This window comes from Pseudorca crassidens, chromosome 14, assembly GCF_039906515.1.
Source record: "Pseudorca crassidens isolate mPseCra1 chromosome 14, mPseCra1.hap1, whole genome shotgun sequence".
Classification (NCBI taxonomy): domain Eukaryota; kingdom Metazoa; phylum Chordata; class Mammalia; order Artiodactyla; family Delphinidae; genus Pseudorca; species Pseudorca crassidens.
Genome location: NC_090309.1, coordinates 11,639,802 through 11,661,428, shown reverse-complemented (window position 1 = coordinate 11,661,428; position 21,627 = coordinate 11,639,802). Strand labels below are relative to the sequence as shown.

At 37.6% G+C, this 21,627-nt stretch overlaps 1 protein-coding gene and 1 pseudogene across 6 annotated transcripts in view; both read left to right on the top strand.

Moving 5' to 3' along the window:
• Window positions 1-21,627, top strand: part of ANAPC1 (anaphase promoting complex subunit 1) — a 121,478-nt gene that overhangs the window by 62,132 nt on the left and 37,719 nt on the right. For all 6 annotated transcript variants that reach the window (XM_067704375.1, XM_067704376.1, XM_067704378.1 and 3 more), the window contains 11 exons: window positions 1,130-1,221; window positions 2,554-2,688; window positions 2,859-2,941; window positions 3,822-3,900; window positions 4,603-4,677; window positions 10,989-11,065; window positions 11,613-11,703; window positions 11,799-11,852; window positions 12,724-12,917; window positions 17,210-17,296; window positions 20,599-20,716. In XM_067704375.1, the coding sequence (XP_067560476.1) occupies window positions 1,130-1,221; window positions 2,554-2,688; window positions 2,859-2,941; window positions 3,822-3,900; window positions 4,603-4,677; window positions 10,989-11,065; window positions 11,613-11,703; window positions 11,799-11,852; window positions 12,724-12,917; window positions 17,210-17,296; window positions 20,599-20,716 (1,085 nt within the window). The remainder of the gene's footprint in view (window positions 1-1,129; window positions 1,222-2,553; window positions 2,689-2,858; window positions 2,942-3,821; window positions 3,901-4,602; window positions 4,678-10,988; window positions 11,066-11,612; window positions 11,704-11,798; window positions 11,853-12,723; window positions 12,918-17,209; window positions 17,297-20,598; window positions 20,717-21,627) is intronic.
• On the top strand, window positions 17,757-19,519 carry LOC137205742 (proline-rich protein 14 pseudogene; annotated as a pseudogene).

Genomic DNA, 21,627 nt, shown 5'->3' with positions numbered 1-21,627 from the left:
AAGTGATTGGTCTGAGAAACACTTATTCAGAAGATACTCAGGACTGGCTTTTAAAGCTTGTTCATCTGCAAGGTAATTAACATTCTTTGGCTATATCATAATGATAGCTAATGGTGCCAACATTATACATATCTCACAGCCATAGTACACCTGTTTCACATTGTATACAGAAGATTTCATCTGGATTCATATGCGTATGCTCTTTTGTATAATTACAGTCAGACTGTACGTACTGTTCTTGTACTGCTCTTTTCATATATCATTGTCATAGATGGCTTTTAAAATTAATTTTATATTGTGGGATAGCTCATTGAGTTGGTTTTCTATAAATTGCCTAATCATTGTCTTATTTTCAGGACTTTTAGGTGGTTTTTAATTCTTTGCTAATTAAGCAATAAACATTACACTGATTACTTGTGTATAATTTTTCTTTCTTTTTAAAAAAATCTTTTTCCTGGGGATGAAATTCCAGGAATGGGAACTTTTTCTTTGGTGGAAGGGGTCTTTATATATAATACATTTTGCTGCCCTAAAAGGGGTGGAGTTAGAATTAGGGGGTACTTTTTAAAGTATGAATTTTGCATCCAGTCAAACTTAGAGCATCGATACAGAGAAATTCTATCATAGTAAGGCTCAGTATTATATAGATTCAAAATAAGTGTCTGGATGCATAATATTTAACATTCTTAAAAACTTAAAGGGAGTGTCCTTCCTGTTCCTTATCAGTATTTGAACATTTTTTTACCACATCTGAATAGATTTGAAGCTAACAAAACAAAAACAAAAGGAAAGAAATTACAAATTGAAGCTTTTTTGAGCATCCCTCCCTTTAAAAAATTTTTTCCCCTTTTTTGGTAATTTTTTTTTTTTTTTAATTATAAAACTCAAGGTTTGACAGTATTTTAAAGTGATTGCTTTCAGATTGGCAAATTAGAAGAACCACGTTTGGGGTTTATTTTGTGGTAAACTGATAGTTGTGGACACCATTTGTGATAACGTCAGATCTTTCTTAGTGGGGTTATATTGAATCCATAGTTCTTATGCAACTTACTAGAAAGTTAACTCTAAAACTTTTACGAGTTAGGGTTTTAAGAGGCCAGTTTGAATTGTGTTACTTTTTGTTTTATAGGACGGCCCCCTGGTCCTGAAATGGAATACTGCACGGACAGAGAGTCTTACTCTTTGGCTGCTGGCTTGGCTCTGGGCATGGTTTGCTTGGGGGTAAGCAGAGTCTGTGCCTGCAGTTGCTTCAGTTACAAATTCTGCTTGTTGAGAGAGTAGCCTTGACACTTTACTCTGAATACCACTCTGCCGTACTGTGACTTAACTTACTGTGATTCTCAGCTCTTTCTTCTTTCTGGATATTTTTCAAAGTGCCAGATTTGGAAATGGAGAGAAATTGTAGTGAAGAATGGGGCTTTAAGGTTTCTTCCCCCCTGGCTTAGATATAAGTGTTCATGAATGAACTAAGGGAATGAAGTTTTTCGAAAAGAGTTCAAGACATAAGATGAAGAAATGACAGTTCACTCAGTAAGAAAACAGAAAAAAGTGAAGATGGGTGTATGATGGGGAGCCTTAAGAGTCTGTAGGACTAGAGATAAACCAGAACTCTCTTTTGGTGCCCTGGTGTTCACTAGGTATCCCAGAACGTTGCCACAATAGCAGCTGCTTTGTGACAGAATGCAGTATCATTCTGACTCCCCATCTTTAACCCCATCCAGTAGACGTAGTGTAGGGTTACCAGAAAAACATTAAATGACTACGTCAGCTGGAATGTGGGTCCTTTGAAGAACCACCAATACAGTGTTATACTGAAACTGAATTATATAAAGAAAGTCGACTGTCGTTTAGGCTTTTGACTCTTCACATTTGACACATGAACTAAAGAGGCAGATAAAACAATGGAAAAGCATCATACTGGGAATTGGGACGTGAATTCTGGTCCTGACCAGTGAGTCCTGACATCAGTTAACTACAGTATTTTCTAGTAGTTAAGCAGCTCGATGGACTGTGGAACCAGACTGCCTTGTTTTATATCCACTGCTGCTCCTTACTAGCTATGTAATCTTGGGTGTAATCTCTTTGTGCCTCCCTTTCCTCACCTGTAAAATAGTAGCTATTTGATCGAATTGTCTTATTAAGTAAGTTAATCCATGTTAAACATACAGAATCATACCTGGAAGAGCGTTAAGCGTTCAGTAAGTTATTATTATGGTTATTGTTGCTGGACTAGTTCACAGGCACGATAATGAAAGGATTCAGGTGTTCATAGTTCAGGGTTCATTTACCTGCCTAATATTTTCTTTAACTGTTAATGCAGTTAACTGTATTTTGAAGCCTTTATGTATTTTATGAAATGAGAGTATTAACTTGCCTGTATAATTTTTAATGTGAATTATTAACAGACTGAGTATTAACTCATGAGATTTTAATTGATAAAAAAACCCAGAAGACTGGCTTTGAAGTTAGTTTATTGTTTTCTTTGTTATGGGTATGTGTTATGGATCTTACTCTGTAAAATTTCCTTTCCCTTGTCTGTCACTTTGTTTACAGCACGGCAGTAATTTGATAGGTATGTCTGATCTCAATGTACCCGAGCAGCTTTACCAGTACATGGTTGGAGGCCATAGGCGCTTTCAAGCAGGGATGCACAGGGAGAAACATAAATCTCCAAGTTATCAAATCAAAGTAAGTCCAAATCAAGCAACAGATCAAACTTCTGGAAGCTAAGAAGTTAATTTGAAAATAGTAGTTTTCATACCAACATGTGTAAATATGTTAATTTTAAGCATAGGTTAGTATTCAGAAGAATTTTATAATAATTCAGAGCTCTTTTATACAAACTTTTCTTTTGATAGGAAGGAGATACCATAAATGTGGATGTAACTTGTCCAGGTGCCACTCTCGCTTTGGCCATGATCTACTTAAAAACCAATAACAGGTACCGCATCTCCTCACCCCATCCCTTGCCATGACCATGTGACTTCCTTTCAGACCTCAGTAGTAAAACTAAATTATTTTACTGTGTTTACCTCTCCTGTGCTAGGTCAGCCTGATTTTAGTGCTCTCAGGTACTACAAGTTATATAGAGTTTTATCTAGAAATAATACATTTGGTTATTTTAATGATATTTGATAATACAGTTGCCAGTTTCTATTCACTTTTATTTTATAGTTGATGTCACTGACAAACAATGTCTAAATTCCTTTTCATTAATTTTGCTTGTTGTTGTGAGGCCTGGGTAGATCAGAAATACTTAGCATTATTATATTCCTGGTTACCATTCATAAAAATGGTTTCTGCTTAGTTCAGGAGCTTTCCTAACAGCTATTCTGTCTGCCTCCTCAAGCCCTGTAATTAGTGCTGACACTTGAAAGTAGATGTTTGGTGTTTATTCTTTTACATTTTGTATAGAAGAGTAAGTTGTGTTTTAAGTCTTTTAATTTAAAAAACATTCTAAGATTAAAGAAAGTTTTCAATGTTGTAAATTCTTTTTTTAGACAAAGTGAATGTTTGCAAAATTAACGAAGTGGTTAAAAACAGGTTTATTCATCTACTTTTTGGATGAAAGTATATGACATTGCTTTCTTGGCACTGGAGATGTTTCATTTAACAAAAGAGAGCTAAAAATATCTGCCCTTAGGAAACTTATAGTAAGAAATACCTACATACTACGTATTACGTTGGAGGACGTGAAGTACTATGGGAAAAAATAGGACAGTGGTTGGAGTGGAAAGAAGATTCTTGAAATCTGTCTTGTGGTCTTGATGCTCTTATTCTCTTCTTGAGCAATAATGCTTATTGGTATCCACCACCAACAGATCCATTGCAGATTGGCTCCGAGCTCCCGACACCATGTATTTGCTGGATTTTGTGAAGCCAGAATTTCTCTTACTTAGGGTATGGTACTTGGCAATTTTTAATTTCTGTTAACATTAGGAGTCTATAAAATGTCTCCACGAGGGAGCTTTACTGTTAATCCATCATGTGTATATATAATTGGTAGTGTTCTTTTGAAATTTCCCAAATATAACTGTAGGAATTGCCAGGAAAGACAACCACCTTGATATATAATACTTGGAGTGACATTTTAACGTTTCACATTATTATTCAAAACTTCCTAATAAGTAACAAGACACTGGGGCTTCATTACTACTTTATTTTACATTCTTTCATTATTATTAATGCAATAATACTATTAAGGGTATAATTAGTTACAGTAACTGACATAAATTTGATTCAGGTTTTCCATTTTCTACAATGTTTATGCTTTTAGCATATGAAAGGCTTTAATTATGTAGACAGATCTATGTATGATTCTTTTCTTTATGATTTTTCTTCTATGGAGCAAGTTTTAAAAACTTCTCTCCAACTCCTTCAAACTTCAGTGATGATCAAGTCAATGTGAGATTTTTTGAGATAAATATAAATCTTCTGTTTATTTTAATGAGTGGCTTAGGTTGATACTATATACTTTGTTTTTCAAAATTTTCATCAGTTGGGAACTAATTCTTAAATTGTTCTATTAACAGTATTATCATTGTTACAAAATCTGTGAACTTTGCCTGCTGTAATTAATTGTTCTGTATTGCATTTTTTAAGACGCTTGCTCGATGCCTGATTTTGTGGGATGATATTTTACCAAATTCCAAGTGGGTTGATAGCAACGTTCCTCAAGTACGTAGGTATAATAAATATTATTATATCTTTACTCACATAAAATTATGATTTCCTGTGGGATTTTCTAAAACCTATAAAATACTTTTTCTTTTGAAGGCAATAGTGATGGTTATGATTACTGTATTTCTTGAAAACGTAGGAACTGTCATTTTAAGATTGTATGCTGAGCACAGACCACAGCCTTCCTTTTTCGGTTACAGAGCACTAGAAATGCTGATTTTTAAAAATTAAATGTATCAAAGAACTCTAAAAAAGTATTTTTGACATTTTTATCCTAAATAAGGATACATTTATCTAAAATACTGTTATACTTTGTGACAATTTTTTACCTTGTATGTAAGAAGTTGTTTTAATTACTTTATGGCATGTTTACGCAATAAGCCAAATAGTTAAAAATAAACAGACTCTTTTGTAAAAACTCCAAATCAAATATTGTAAGTATTGTAACTAAATATTGCCCTTTAATTGTCCATGTCCTCAGTACCTTTTTATTTAGAAAATAAATGTGTTTATCCTTCAGAATGCTAGAGTGCTCCCTCCAATGTTTTAATGAGAAAATTTCAAAATAAAGGCTGAAAGAACTTTATACAAACACCCATACAACCAATTAGATTCTACAATTAATATTTTACTGTATAAACTTGTTTAATCACATATCTATCCATTTATCTCTTCCTCTATCCAACCCATTATTTTTTGATCAATTTCAAAGTTAGTTACAGATAATCATACACTTTTCCCTAAGTACTTCAGCATGTGTGTTATTAACTAGAATTCAATATTTACCTCTTTTCTTTTCCTTTTAAGGTAAAATTTGTATATAATGTACTGCACAAACTTTAATTATACTATTTGATAGGATTCAACTAATGTATAAATTCATGGAAACAAACCTTTATCAAAATGGCCAGAAGTTCCCTTCCCACTCAGTCTGTGCACTTACTCCCCATCCCCAAGACAACCAATTTCCTGATTTTTTCCCCAAAATATATTACTTTGCCCAATACAGAACTTAATATTAATGGAATCACAATGTATACCCTTTTGTATAAGACTTCTTTCACTCAGCATGATTTTGAGACACCATTGAGTATATGAGTAGTTCAACCTTTTTATTGTTAAGTAGTATCCCATTGTATGAATATACCACAGTTTCTTTTTTCATTCTCTTTTGTTGGATGCCTGGGCTCGTTCCAGGTTTTGGTACCATAAATATTCTTATGCAGATATACGTGTGGATTTATGTTTTAGTGTCTCTTGAGTAAATACTTAGTATTGGAATTACTGAGGCATAGAGTAGCAGTATGTTTAGTTTTATAAGGACTGGTAAACGTTTTTCCAGAGACGTTGCACCATTTTACTCTTGGACCAACAGTGTATGAGAATGCTGGCTGTTGCATGTCCTGCAGCTGCTGCACATCTTGCCAGTATTTGGTGGTGTTAGTCTTTAATTTTAGCTCTGCTGGTCAATATGTAATGATACCTTATTGTAGTTTCAATTTGCATGTTGAGAACGTTTTCATTTGCTTATTGCTTCTTCATATATCTTTTTTTAATGAAATGTCTATTTATATCTTTTGCCCATTAAAAAAATTTTTGTATTGTTTATCTTTTTATTACTGAGATGCTAGAATTTTTTATATATTCTGGAAAGCTATCCTTTGTCAGATAAATGTTTTGCAAATATCCCTCTTAATCTGACTTGCCCATTCATTTTCTTAGTACTATTTTTGATGAGTAGAAAATTTAAAAAATGTGATAATGTCTAATTTATCAACTTTCAATTTTATGGTTGTTTTTTGTGTCCTGTGGAAAAAATATTTGCCTAGCCTGAAGATTTATTTTTTTCTAAAGGCCCTGATGTTTTAGCTTTTATGTATAATTACGTAATTCATCTCAAAGTAATTTTGTTTATGGTACGAGGATAAGGGTTAAGGTTTTCATTTAAAAAAATATAGATATTTAGTTGTGCCAACACTGTTTGTTAAAAACACCTTCTCCTTACTGTATTCCTGTGCCTCCTTTGTCAAAAATTAGATGACTGGTCTTTTTTTTTTTTTTAACATCTTTATTGGAGTATAACTGCTTTACAATGGTGTGTTAGTTTCTGCTTTATAACAAAGTGAATCAGTTATGCATATACATATATCTCCATATCTCTTCCCTCTTGCGTCTCCCTCCCACCCTCCCTATCCCACCCCTCTAGGTGGTCACAAAGCACCGAGCTGATCTCCCTGTGCTATGCGCTGCTTCCCACTAGCTATCTGTTTTACATTTGGTAGTGTATATATGAGATGACTGATCTTTTATTCTTTTTCTGTCTTTTCTACAGATTGCAAGTTTCTATTGATTTATCTTTCTGTTCATTCACTCTTCAGGCATTTTATTTTCCTATTAAGTACATGAAGTGAATTTTAAAATTACATTTACTGTACTTTTTAGTTTTTCCTTTTTTTTAAAATAATTTCTACTTTTTTTGATGAGATTTTCTGTGTTTTCACTCATTATGGGCATACTGTCCTTCTAGTTAGAAGAACTGCTTTAAAATCCTTCTCTTATAATGCCAACAGTGTGGTCATTTCAGGATTGTTTTCCATGGTCTTTTCTCCTGAGAATATGTTGCATTTCCTGTTCTTATGTTAAGTAATTTTGATTTGTCTGGGACATTGTGCATGTTGTCTTTGAAGACTCTAGTTTCTGTTGTATTCCTCTAAAGAGTGTCGATACATATGTACATATATACATATCTCTGTGTGTGTATTTGTGTACACACACAAATACATTTTGTTTTAAAGCAGGCAGTTAATTTACTTGTAATCAAATGTCAAACCCTGTCTCTTGTCTGCCGGTTCTAATTTTAGTTCAGTTCTTTTATCCTCTGGAGGCTGAGTCTGCCCTGATCACACATGGTTCATGGGTCAGGAAGACATTTAACTCCCAGCACATATAGATGTCAGAGGTATCAGTTCCTTTTGGAAAGTAAATGTACACTGTAGGATGAAAACATACTTCTTCTTCATTCAGCATATGTTTGTTGAACCTTTGCAAATGCAAGACACCATATTAAGTTCTATGCTGCATTTAAGATGCGTCTGATATGCAGACTGCCTTCGAGAAAACTTTATTTTACTAAATTTTGTTTACAAAGTGAAGTTAAACATGTACACAAGTAACTGTATTCTCAAATGGAAGGTGAAAATTCATGTCAGTTCTTTCTTTAAACTTTTGTGGAAATGTAGTCTTTGGACTTTAAAAAAAATATTTATTTATTTGGCTGTGCTGGGTCTTAGTTGTGGAACATGGGATCTTTGTTGCAGCATGTGGAATCTTTAGTTGTGGCATGCGGTCTCTTACTTGCGGCATGCGGGCACTTAGTTGTGGCATGTGGGCTCTTAGTTGCGACATGTGGGATCTAGTTACCTGACCAGGGATTGAACCCGGGCCCCCTGCATTGGGAGCATGAAGTCTTAACCACTGGACCACCACGGAAGTCTCTTGGACTTTTAATACAAAGTTATCTCTCTGATACTTATTTTACTTCAGACTTAATAATTTTAAATTTGGTCTTTATTACATCAGGGATACACAGTAGGACATATAATAAATTCACAGTTCTATTGGTTGATATTGCCTGTCACTCTCCACTTTCTCCTAGTTCTCGCCCACTCATCTCATTGATTCTGTAGCAGGGTCCCTTGTAGGGAGCAACTTAGCATCAAAGGTGGGATTAAAAAGGTCACTTTGTAAACTGCTTATTTGTTTGAATTTAAGGCATGTGTCAAATACAATAACTAGCATCTTCATAGCACGTTTTCCTTCATAAAAAGCTTTCCTCTGCAGCCTAATGTTTTTCTTTTTTGCGGTGTTGTGCTATAAATTGTTCAAGTATTGCCCCCATTGTATGGGGAGGAACGATGTACTACTTTTGATTATCTGTTTGTGTATCTATTAGACCATGAACTTCTCAAGGCCAGCTACAGTGTCTTTTCCATCTTTCATTCCTAGCGACTCGTGCACGGTAGCTAGAGTTCAGTATATCACTGTTACATTGAAAGAGGACAGACTGGTCCAAAACCATCCAGCTAGTAAGAGGTGGGGCAAAACTGAAACTAGCTGTTAGGACTTCAGAACTTGAGGTTTCTGTATAAGACTCTGTACAAGACAGGGCAGTTTGGTGGTCTTTTCTTGTTCGTTTCCTGTGTGCCTCAACCTGCCTTTAAGTGATTACATGTTTCCCTTTGATTACTCCTTATATTTCTTGCTATTTTTTAAACTTTAGGAGACCATGGAAAAGGTTACAAGGACTGGGTTGAAGTGTGCTCCCCACCCCCACAGCTGTGTATTTATTTAAAACAGGATTATTTTATGACATAATTGGACTGCATGCTTTCTTCTTTTGTATATAAATTTATTTATTTATTTATTAAAAAAAGTTTTTTGGCTGCATTGGGTCTTCATTGCTGCGCATGGGCTTTCTCTAGTTGCCGCGAGTGGGGGGCTCCTTTTTTTTTTTTTTAACATCTTTATTGGAGTAGAATTGCTTTACAATGGTGTGTTAGTTTCTGTCGTGTAACAAAGTGAATCAGCTATACATATACATACATCCCCATATCTCCTCCCTCTTGTGTCTCCCTCCCACCCTCCCTATCCGCCCCTTCTCGTTGCAGTGCGCAGGCTTCTCATTGCTGTGGCTTCTCTTGTGGTGGAGCATGGGTCTAGGCTCACAGGCTTCAGTAGTTGTGGCACGCAGGCTCAGTAGTTGTGACGCATGGGCTTAGTTGCTCCGCGGCATGTGGGATCTTCCCGGACCAGGGCTCGAACCTGTGTCCCCTGCATTGGCAGGCGGATTCTTAACCGCTCTGCCACCAGGGAAGTCCCCCCACAGTTATTTATAACCCAAGTTTTTAGTGATGTTTTAAAGTGGTTATGATCAAGTGTGGTCTTGTGATAGCAATGGTGCAGATCTATAATAGTGATAATAATGGAGCTAACACTTGCAGAGCATATGTGCCAAGCATTAATTTTAAGAGCTTTGAGTCGGTTAAGTCCTCTAATTCTCAGAGACACCTAGAAGGTAGGAAGTCTATTTTTGCTCATTTTTACAGATGTGGTCCTAGGGCTAGTGTGTGGCCCTGCTGGGATTAGAACTTAGGCCTTCAAGCTCCAGGCTATATGCTCTTTTGAAGACAAAAAGGAGCTTGTAAATGTCTGCTGTCAAAATAGAAATATTCCATTCCTGTATGATATTGCTAATTTATATGAATGTTATAATCAGGTTATCCATGAATATATTAATTACTCACTTTGGAGTTATATCAGTTTTTCAGAATGTCGCTCAATTTCTGAGTAAATACATCCAAAATTGAAAATAAAGACAAGAGGAAGGAAGAAAGATGGAAGTAGTTATCAGCCTATATTACACAGCCAACATAGTTGCTTACCTCACTGAGATTATCAAAGAGACAAGGTATTTCAAGTTTTTTGATCTGGTGATATTCAGTATCTAGGAAGATTGTATCATAAGCGACTTCTGAATACTTATTGATTTATTATGGAAAGCATCCTGAAATATTACTCCCCTGAACAGTCTTCTAAGAAGAATTATAGGAATAAATCTTCAGAGTTTTACATCTATGTACTTGCATTCATAAGTTTAGAGAATATATAGCTTTATCTTTTTTATTTGTATTTAAGTGAAGAGAATCAAATCAGTTCTTGGTTGTTAAAGTTAGATATTGTCTGTATTTTTTAAAAAATAAATTCTTGTTCACACTTATACTAAAAGGAAAGGGATGTGTTTCTAAACAATAGTTACAGATTCACATATTGACAGTTTAGTTTAGCTTGTGTAATTAATCTGGTGACTAACCTCACCTTTGGTAGGTAGGTAGGCTTAATACTAGAAACATTCATGAGTAAGAAATATATGTCTCTGGTTAGAGTTCTCTGCAACTGCTTTCTTCCACTTTCCTTGCTGCTTCCCCTCACTCCTGCCCCAGCTCTGCTCTGTGGCCATCATCTTTGCATTTCAGTTCACTTGCATGAAACATTATTACTCTGTTATTGATTCAGAATATACTTAAGTCCTCCAGTTTATATTCGTTCAGTCCTATTCAGTTATTTGGCCCATCTTAGATTTGAAATTGGATTGCATTCAATGTGATTAAAATATAGGCCTTTGAATGAGATGGTTGGGTAAAGCTTATTTTATATAAATATGGCCATAAGCAATATGTTACTCTTCAAATTATTAAATACTTGTAACTTGAATGTTAATGTCCAAGTATTCTTGCCTTCTGTCTTGACAGATTATAAGAGAAAATAGTATCTCTCTCAGTGAAATCGAATTGCCGTGTTCAGAGGATTTGAATTTGGAAACTTTGTCGTAAGTCCTAAAACATGTAGTACAAATCAGCTACTCTAGCATCTGTCAGATAAATGAATTGGAATATACTGTGTAGGAGTAATACTGTCCTTGATTTGAGTAATTATTCTGAATCCCCCATGTTTTTAACCATTATTTACCAGATGTTCACAAGTTTGTTTTTCGTTTGGCTCTCTGAAGTATAGAGTTCTTACCCTCAAAAAACGGTGTCTGAGTTTTAACTTGTACATATTCCTCTTTTATCCTTTCCATTAAAAAAAATTGGCAGTGATTGTTAAAAATTATCTTCTTTTGCTGCATATGAAACAGTGCAGGCAAGAGGCCGACTTTATCAGCAAGAGCCGCATGGTGCTTCCACTGAAGAAAACCGGACGGAAATCTGTCCAGTTGATTGAGTAGAGGCACAGTTGAGCATTCCCAGAAGAATATAAACTATTGATAATTTAGAGAACAGGAATATTTATTATTTGTATCTCCAAATAATAGTAATAATGAATTTTAAAGCAAGACAAGGACAGTATTTAAATTTCTTGTGATCTGTTTTCAGGCAGGCACATGTCTACATAATTGCAGGAGCTTGTTTGTCTCTGGGTTTTCGATTTGCTGGCTCAGAAAACTTATCAGCATTTAACTGTTTGGTAAGAAGTATCTTCGTTTACTGTGTTCTGTTTTCTTTTTTACAGAGTCTTAGTATGCTTCTTTTAACCTTAATTTTTTTCTTTTGTTTTTCCAGCATAAATTTGCAAAAGATTTTATGACTTATTTGTCCGCACCTAATGCTTCTGTAGTAAGTCTTTTTATGATGATTTTCCTTGGGAATAAAATTAAACTTGAAGAAAATTCACTGATAATTCGATTACTTATGTGTTGCCAAATATATGCACAGGTTTTGAATTTAGAATGGGAGCTTTGAAGCTTTGGCTTATCTTTGCATTTTAGTTCTGGGATATTAGGTGAGAATGTGACTATGCTTGAAGGCATCTAATTCTTGTGACAAGAAAATAAATAAGAAAAGCCATAACCTTCATGGATTGTCATACCTTGTGCCATGCTCAGTACTGAATCATGGTAACTGCTTTTTGAAAAAATTAGTACTTAGTAAAAATGCAGTTGTTTTGAGGATTGCTGCTCTGATGATAGTAAGGCTGCAAGATTTTATTTCTTGGTTAAAAAAGCAGCAACACATTTAATCAACATTATTTATATTAGAAAATTGGAAACAGAATATCTAAAACCAGTCAAAAAATGGACTGTGGTGTATCTACACTGTTATATAGAGGAGCTATCAAAATCATGTTCTGTAAGAAATTTTTATGAGTGAAGATTGCTCATAATAAAATAGATTAAAAAGCTTAAAAATACTGTGTATAGTAATATCTCAGTTTCATTAAAAGCAAAATAGATACAGGGAAAGATTTGGAGAAAAAGAAAGCCAAAATGTTTACAGCTGTTAGTATTCCAAGTGATTGTTATTTCCTTTTGATACTTTATTTTCTGAATTTTCAACATGGAACTTAAATTTCATAATCAGGGAAAATAGTTGTTTTTTCAGATTTTTTAAAGTTGTGAACATTTGTAGTCTAATGCTGGCTGCTTTAGTTTTGATAATAAAGAAAAGGTAAGCACAGCGGTTATAGTGTCATCTTCTGCGTCTCCAGACAGGTCCTTACAACCTGGAGACTTGCCTGAGTGTGGTGCTGCTGTCTCTCGCCATGGTGATGGCTGGCTCGGGGAACCTGAAGGTTTTGCAGCTTTGTCGCTTCTTGCACATGAAAACAGGTGGTGAAATGAACTATGGTTTCCACTTAGCCCATCACATGGCCCTTGGACTTCTGTTTTTGGGAGGAGGAAGGTAAATGAATATATATATTTTTTCCTCAGTGAAAAGATCTCATGAGCAAGATCTCAAAGAGTGACTTATTTTGATTTTGAAGATGCATGAAAATTTTCAATTCTGACTAGCTATTAGCGTATCTCAGGGCATTATTACACTTAAAAAGGGCTTTTTCATAGTTTAACCACCAGTTTATGCCCCACCTAGTAGAGTTACCATCCTCTCTCTAACACACTTGGCATCACTGCGTTTCTCAGAAGAGTCTATACTCAGTACTTCATTGCATCACCCCTTGTTCCCCCTCATTAATGACTTTACTCTTCTACTAAATTGCTTTCTCATAATGGTCATGAATACTTTCAGTCACCAAATCCTATGAGATTGCCTTAGTTTTCAACTTTCTTGCTCTCTTTCCAGCATCTATCATTCCTGACCACCTCATCCCTTTATAAGACTTCTTTGGCTTTTAATGATCTGTTTTGAATAAAAATCCATACACAGAAAAGTGTGCAAATCATAGGAGCATGACTCAATGAACTACCTACAGTATGAAAATCTGTTTGATATTATGTAGATCAAGATGTAACCGAGACAACCCATCTCCAACCCTGCTCTGTCCCTCCCAATTCACTGTTACTTTACTTCTGCCCAAAGATAACCGCTACGTAGCTTTCTAACACCTTTGACTGGTTTTGAAATTCAGATGAAATCATATACTATGTATCCTTTTGTGCTTTATTTCTTTTGCTCAACATTATGTTTGAGATTCATCCATGTTGCGTGTAGCATTGGTTTATTCATGTTTCAGTGCTGTTGAATTGAACTGTATGGTTATACCACAGTTATTAATTTATTCTGTTAGTGATGGATATGTTTGTTTTCTAGTTTGGGACTGTTATGAATGTTCTTGTACGTGTTTTTGATTTTGTTATGTATAGATCTATGAGTAGAACTGGGTCAGAGGGTATATATGTATGTTCTATTTCAGTAAATAATGCCATCAGTACGCCAGAGTGGTTTTACCATTTTATATACTCATCAGCATCATATGAAGTTCCAGTTGCTCCCCATCCTGTCAACACTTGTTATTGTTAGCCTTCCTAATTTTAGCCGGCACGTAGTAGTATCTCATTGAGGTTTTAATTTCCATTTTCCTGAATAATGGTATTTGGCATCTTTTTATATCTTTAATGGCCAACTGAAAAGTCTCCTCTTGTGATGTCCAAATCTCTTGCTACCCATTTTCATATTGGTTTATTCATTTAAAAATTTTTATTTGTGGTATAATATACATAACATAAAATTTCCCATCTTAACCATTTTTAAATGTACAGTTCAGTAGTATTATATTCACATTGTTGTGCAACCAATCTCCAAAACTTTCATTTTTCAAAACTGAAACTCTATACCCTTTAAACAGCTACACTTCATTTCCCCTTCCCCCACCCCCTGGCAACCACTGTTCTACTTTCTGTTTCTTTTTTAAAAAATTAATTAATTCATTCATTTTTGGCTGTGTTGGGTTTTTTTTTTTTTTTTTTTTTTTTTTTTTTTTTGCGGTACGCGGGCCTCTCACTGTTGTGGCCTCTCCTGTCGTGGAGCACAGGCTCTGGATGTGCAGGCTCCGGAAGCGCAGGCTCAGCAGCCATGGCTCACGGGCCCAGCCGCTCCGCGGCATGTGGGATCTTCCCAGACCGGGGCACGAACCCGTGTCCCCTGCATCAGCAGGCGGACTCTCAACCACTGCGCCACCAGGGAAGCCATGTGTTGGGTTTTCGTTGCTGCGCACACGGGCTTTCTCTAGTTGCGGCGAGCGGGGGCTACTCTTCAGTTGCGGTGCGCGGGCTTCTCGCTGAGGTGGCTTCTCTTGCTGTGGAGCACGGGCTCTAGGCACACAGGCTTCAGTAGCTGCGGCATGTGGGCTCACTAGTTGTGGCTCACGGACTCTAGAGCGCAGGCTTAGTAGTTGTGGCACATGAGCTTAGTTGCTCCGCGGCATGTGGGATCTCCCCAGACCAGGGCTCGAACCCGTGTCCCCTATATTGGCAGGCGGATTCTTAACCACTGTGCCACTAGGGAAGTCCCTACTTTCTGTTTCTTTTGATGTGACTATTCCATATTAGCTTATCATTATGATCCCAAGACCTTTGTCAGTTTTGTATGTTGTAGTTATCTTCTACTCTGTGGCTTGCCTTTTAACTCTCTTAATGTTGTCTTTTGACGAACAGAATTATTAATATTTTTCTTCTATGGTTTGTACTTCTTTGTCCTTCTGATGAAATATATTCTTATCCACCAGAAATGAAGATATTTGCTTATTTATCTTCTAGTAGTTTTTTAGCTTTTCCATTCACATTTGGATTTAAAGTTGACCTGGAACTGATTTTTCTGTGTTTTTTTCCCCAGTTGACACCTTACAGGTATCAAAAAGTTTATCCTTTCTGTACTATTCTGTAGTACCACTTTTGTTATAAATTAATTGTCCATATACATATGTTTATTTCTGGGCTGTTATGTTCAATTGTCTGTTTTTCTGTACTTGCACAGTACCACACTTGTCTTAAGTATTGTAGTTTTGTAATAAGTTTTGATATCCAGTTAGAGTAAATCCTCCAAACTGAGATTTCTTCTTCAAAAATGTGTTTTTCTGTTCTTGGCTCTTTGCATTTTATATAAATAATGGAATTTGTTTTTGATTTTTCCACACTAAATAACATGATAGAATATTGATCGGAGTTGCATTGAGTCTATCCACTGGTTTGGAGGAATTGAAATCTGTTATAACATTGAGTCTCTCAATCTGTGGGTATGGTGTATCCTTTCATTTATTTAGTATGTGACCTTGGACAACTGACATACTTCCTATAAGTCAGTAGGTTTATTTTACACTCTTAAGACTGAGTTAAAACATTGGAACTCACCTTTTCAGAAGTACAGAAAGTAAAGATTACTAGAAAGGTGTGCATTCATTCCCTTTTGACAGGTTTTGTAGAAGTTTCTTCAGTTGTTTAAAATTAAGAGTGGTTAAGAAAATATTATGAAAATTCTTATTTTATGATATTTGAAAATTTATCTCCTTTCAAAGTAAGCCCCTGCATTTATTTTATCTTTATTCAATCTCATCTTTTGTCATCACACATTGCATGACCCTACTTGTTCTTCTTTCATACTGAGTAGATTTTCTCCCATTCTGCTGCTGCTTTTCTAGTGACTTTTTTAATCTTTGAATGCTTATGTGTACTCTGTAACAACATTTACATTTCTCGTAGCATAGTTACACCCTTATGCTTAATCTCAACATTTCTAACATTAATATCTAATGTTTATCTTTGGATTTTGGTTTTATCAGAATGGTAAAGTGGAAATGCACATGTCAACATAGATATATTTCCATATTTAAATTTTGAAATCTCTTCTTCATTAAATATATGTGTGTATGATAAATGCTAAATTCTTACTTGATACCCTAATTATTAAAAAAGATAAGGAAAGAGATTTGGGGATGTGTGTATGTGTATATGTATAATAAAAGATATATGTATATAGAATAGTGACAACAGTGGTTTTATGTGATGTTCTGAACCATATTTATTTCAAAATATTTGTAAGAAAAGCTAAAACTTTAGACAAATCTGCCCGTTGGCCATGCTGAATTCGAGCAACAGTAAAATAATTGGACGAAAATTTCAAAAGATTTTACTTTACTAAGAGTATGTGGCCTTTGTAAAATAAGTTTGTCATATCGATAAGAAAAAAAACTGTTTTTCAAGGAATAGTTGTTTATCCATTCACTGTAAATTTTTAGTGGTAGCTTTTGCCTGTTTTATTTAGTCTAGCATTCTAAGGAAATGCTTATGCTTTACAGAAAGGAAAAAAATGTTTGAGATACCCAGTAAAGAAACCTTGTATGTTTAGAAGTAAGGTGCATATTTCTATAAATAGGTATATATAAAACTGGAGAAGGTAGCGTACTTTACACTTGACTTTTTCAATATCTGTAATCTCTAGAATTGCACTCATGGTCCTCACTACTGTTCTCTTTTAGGTTAAAACTTTGCTCACTAATTCAAGTTTTACAATTTAATATTTGTGAATAGTCACTCCTGCTTTAAATAGTAGATGGTGTTGGAGTGCCTCAAGGACTGACTGTAAAGTCAGGTGTTCACAGCGTTGGCGCATTTGTATTGATCAAGGGTTAGCTTTATCAGCGTGCATTGCCACACTACCCGAATTTCCTGATTCTCGAGAATGCCATGAAAGTTTGCACAGTATGAGTAACAGCGTCTGTCCCTCCCGAATTTGTTTTGCAGGTACTCTTTGAGCACATCGAACTCTTCCATTGCCGCTCTCCTCTGTGCCCTTTACCCGCACTTCCCAGCTCACAGCACTGACAACCGGTGAGTCTAGTGATTTTCCTCACGTGATCTTCCTTAAGTTCTCTAAGGGAGTAAATTGATTGTGTTTTGGCTCCATGGATTTGTTTCCAAATTAGCTTTATTCTGTTCTTCAACTTAGTTATCTCCCTGGGTAAATCTTTTAAAAAGTTTCTCTCACAAAATATTAAACCAGAAGAGAACTTTGGGCATCTGATGACTGATCAGTCTTCTCCCATTCTCCAGGCAACAGGACTGCTCTAAACCCAGAAGTAGCCCAGACAGGGTTATCTTTAGGGAAAAACTCATCATGCAAAAGAGAGCAGCTAAGAGAAGATGAATATGTTTTGGCAGAATTGTTTAGTTCCAAGAGAGGAATTTGTCTGATTTAGCGGCAATGTCTATATGAATTCTGTTTTTTCTCTCTTTTACATGAATGCTGAGAAGTTTTATATAATTGACAAAGAAGGGACAGAAAAGCAAAATGCAGCAAAGAATTAGACAATTTAGAAGTGGAAGTGAGCAGTAGAACCTCAAACATGTAGAAGCAGTCTGATAATACAAAAGCTCTGCATATGTTAAAGTTTTCGATATGTTTAAAAAAAGGGGGGATTCCTTGGCAGTCTAGTGGTTAGGACTTAGTGCTTTCACTGCTGGGGCTCGGGTTCAGTCCCTGGTTGGGGAACTAAGATCCTGCAAGCTGTGCAGCATGGCAAAAAAAAAAGAAAAGAAAAAATAATTCTTTCCTTTATGGCCAAATAATATCCCATTATATGGATAGACCCCATTTTGTCTATCCGCCAACCCGTGGCTCGAGCATTATGGGGAGCCAGGAGCCCAAAACAGCCGAATCTGCAGCCCCTCGGGGCCCCTTTGCCCTTGGAAAAAGCCTCTCGGCAGGTCCTGGCCATGGTCCTGGAAGATGTCGTGGCTGCCCTCAGGGTGCCCCTGGTGCCCCAAGAGGAGATCTCCAGCCCACGGCACCGCAGCAAACGTCAGGATTCTGTCTGCAGCCAACCACCTGCCTCGCCACGCAGGCAGGCCACGTGGTCCCCACAGGCCAGGCCTTCCGACCCATTGCACTTATGCCGAGAGCCCTTGAGCCGTGTCCGTCGGCCCTCTTCCACCCTGAGGCGGCAATCAAGGACAACGCCTGGCCCAGGGGAGGGCCCTTCACAAAAGGTGGACCAGGCCCTCCAGCCCACGCGGGTGGTGATGCTAGAGGACATTGCCAGCTCCAGACCCCCAGCGGAGGGCTTTGCCAGTGAGACTCCCTGCTTCATCGTCCCAGCAAGAAGAGCTGGGTCCACCAGCCAAAGCCAAAGGGACCTGGAACCCCCATTCCAGCCATCTGCCCTGTCTGCAAACCCTCCGGAGAGCCCACCACCAGCCCCAGATCCTCTTCTGGAGCCCTCATCGACCCCGCCGCCATCCGGCGTTTTACGCCCCCGCCTCAGTCCCTGGGGCTTGGCCCCGCCTTCGATTCCGTTCATTCCAAGCAGGAGGACTTTGCTGACATCTTCCTCACGCCCAGCAAAGCCCCCCGCCCTCATCACCCCCCATGAAGTTGTAGTTGGAAGATTGTCATGTCAGAGGCTGAGCAGTCCGGGGCTGCTGAGGGCACTGCATCTATCGGTCCCCGGCCCCCTATCTGCCAGTGGCGGGCTCAAGACCAGAATCCCCCAGCACCTCTCCCTAAGCCCTCTCTGGGCCGATGCCACTCCTGCCCTGGTCGGGACCCCCTGGCCCACCCCACCTAAGCCGGCCACGGCCTCGGCGGCGCACTGTGGGTGGTGGAGAGATGGCCTGAGCCCCACCAGCCCCTTGGCCCTGACTCTGGAAAGTGGTCTTCCCTCTTGGAGTGGGTGGAGGTCTCCTTCCCTCATCACATCTTGCTTGTCTACTGCGTCCACTTTTTCCTTCTTTGAACCTGCAGAACCCAAGTTGAGCTCAAGAGGAAGGAGCCAAGGGCCTCAGAAGACCAGGTGCTTTCAGACCCCAAGACCTTGGGAAAGGCTTGCAGAAAGAACCACCAACACTTCCGTTTCCCTATGAGTTTCAGGCCTAGCCAGTCTCTGTGGAGGAAGGGAAGAAAATAGCTCCTTATATCCCAGTGACATCCAAGGTGCTCCATGAGCTCACCTGAAGGCACCTGCAGTGATCTGCCCAGAGAAGGTTCAACAGGGGGAGCACTCCTTGTAGCAGTGAGCCATTGTGTAAAACTACAGCGTAAGGCAGAGACAGTAATGACAGAAAGGTAGCTGTTTGTAAAAGTAGCCTCATCTGAAGTCCATAATTTAGTGATAGGTGGTGCGTGAGAATATTGTTGTTAAATTAATAAAACTCGGACAGGTGGTCTATCATTTGTCAGTTCAGGGAAGGGTTTTTTGAGTTGTTGAAGTCAGCTATTGGTTAGGGTACAAGGGAGAGCTGCCCTCACATGTTGCTGGTCAGAGTATCAGCTATTTTAAACAAAGCAATTTGGTGATAAGCACAGGAACCTTTATGTAACTGATATGTATCGATTTTTTCTGGCCTTGATTGATTTTGTTTCTGGTAGATTTATAGGAGTGGGTAGATTTGCATGGGAAGAGGGAGGGAATTGATATAACTAAAAGAAAAGTAAATTTGAAGGCTTGTTTTATCCTTTTATGGGATCTTAAAATGTAATAGCTTTGTATGTGTTTAAATTCTAAAATATAAATTTTAAAGTTAAAAAAAACTTTTTTTGAAAACTCAGAAAAGCACACACACAGCAAGAAAAATGTTACCCATTAATTTTTGGTGTACTGTGTTCTGGGTGTGTGTGTACGTATTTGTGTATAGGGATGTATATGTAGAAGAGCTTTGCTGTCTGAGGAAGACTGTCATCCTTTCTTTCCCCCTTTTCCCTACCAAACCTTAAGAAAAAAAAAGAAAGAAAGAAGTAGATCCCATAGAAGGTAGAAGGAGATGCCTGTCTTGAGCAGAAAAGGATTTGAAAACTAACATTATAAGTGATCAATTAATTACTAAATATTTTCATGTCTAGATAATTTTTACTTCCCTATAAAACCTCTTAACTGTGAAGACTCAAAGAATTCTTGGGTCAAGAGTTACGTGTCTAATTTTTTAAAGAGAATTTCTCCATTACTTTTTTTTTTTTAACATCTTTTCTCCATTACTTTTTAATTGAACCTCATCATCTTCCTTTAGGATTGCTGTCCTGAGAAGGTATCACTTGGCTCTGACTTGGTTTAACCCGTAGACCACAGCAGATTGTAGAGCTCATGTGCCGTCACCTGTTTTTTTTTTTTTTACCACCTTTCTGTGTTTTCTCTGAGCAGGTATCACCTCCAGGCTCTCCGGCACCTGTATGTGCTGGCTGCAGAACCGAGACTTCTCGTGCCCGTGGATGTGGACACAAACACGCCCTGCTATGCCCTCTTAGAAGTGACCTATAAGGTAACTCTCTCCCCCTGTTGTTGATTTGTAATTTTATTGCCACTCATCCATCTTTGCAAATCAAAATATTTTGAAAGTGGTGTCCTTTAAAAGATGACAATAGTGAGTTGAACTCATGTAAAAATTGAAGCTTCCAAAGTTCTTGTACATTCTGCCAGTCCATTCAGGCTCATTTGCAGTCTATGGGTGTAATATTTTAGAGACCATCAACTGCTCTTTTATCTTTAGAGCTTGTAGTTTGAAAATGTCCTTGTTAACTTTACGCAGCTGATAGCGGTGTTCTAAAAAACGGATTCTATTAGAATGATTCTTAGATTTGTTAGCAGAGTGCTTTAAAGCCCAAGGTTGTGTATGTGATGAGAGATCTTTGATTTAGATGTACAGCCAGATTACAAGTCACGTATCCTTCCTTCAGAAAATTGTTAGGTACCTTCCGAATATCGCAACTGTGCTAGGCTCTGGGGTACAAAGTTGAAATGACATAGTCATTCTCCTTAAGGAAATTGTGATAATTGGAGGTTTGTGTGGGATGCAGGGGGAGTGGAGACGTGCTCCCATCCAGCATCTCTGGGGGTTGAAAGGCCGTCATAGTAGACACGGTGTCTGGGCTGAGATTTGCCAGCTAAACCGGGCACGTTCCCAGCAGAGGAGACAACATGCAGAAACCCAGAGGCCTCGCAAGTGCAGAGCTTCAGCACTGCTGGCAGGTGAAGTGCGGGGCTCGGAGGGCTGGAAAGTGGTGCTAGCTCTGCAAAGGATTGTAGACAGTAGCCCTTCCAGACTTGGGTATCAGAGAGGATTTTGTGCCATTTGACAGTCTGCCTACAAACTGCAGGGAAGGGGAAGTGTAGAGTGATGTTCTTTTTGTACTTCTCCCTGACTGTATGGTGAGCTGTGACTCTTCCTTTACA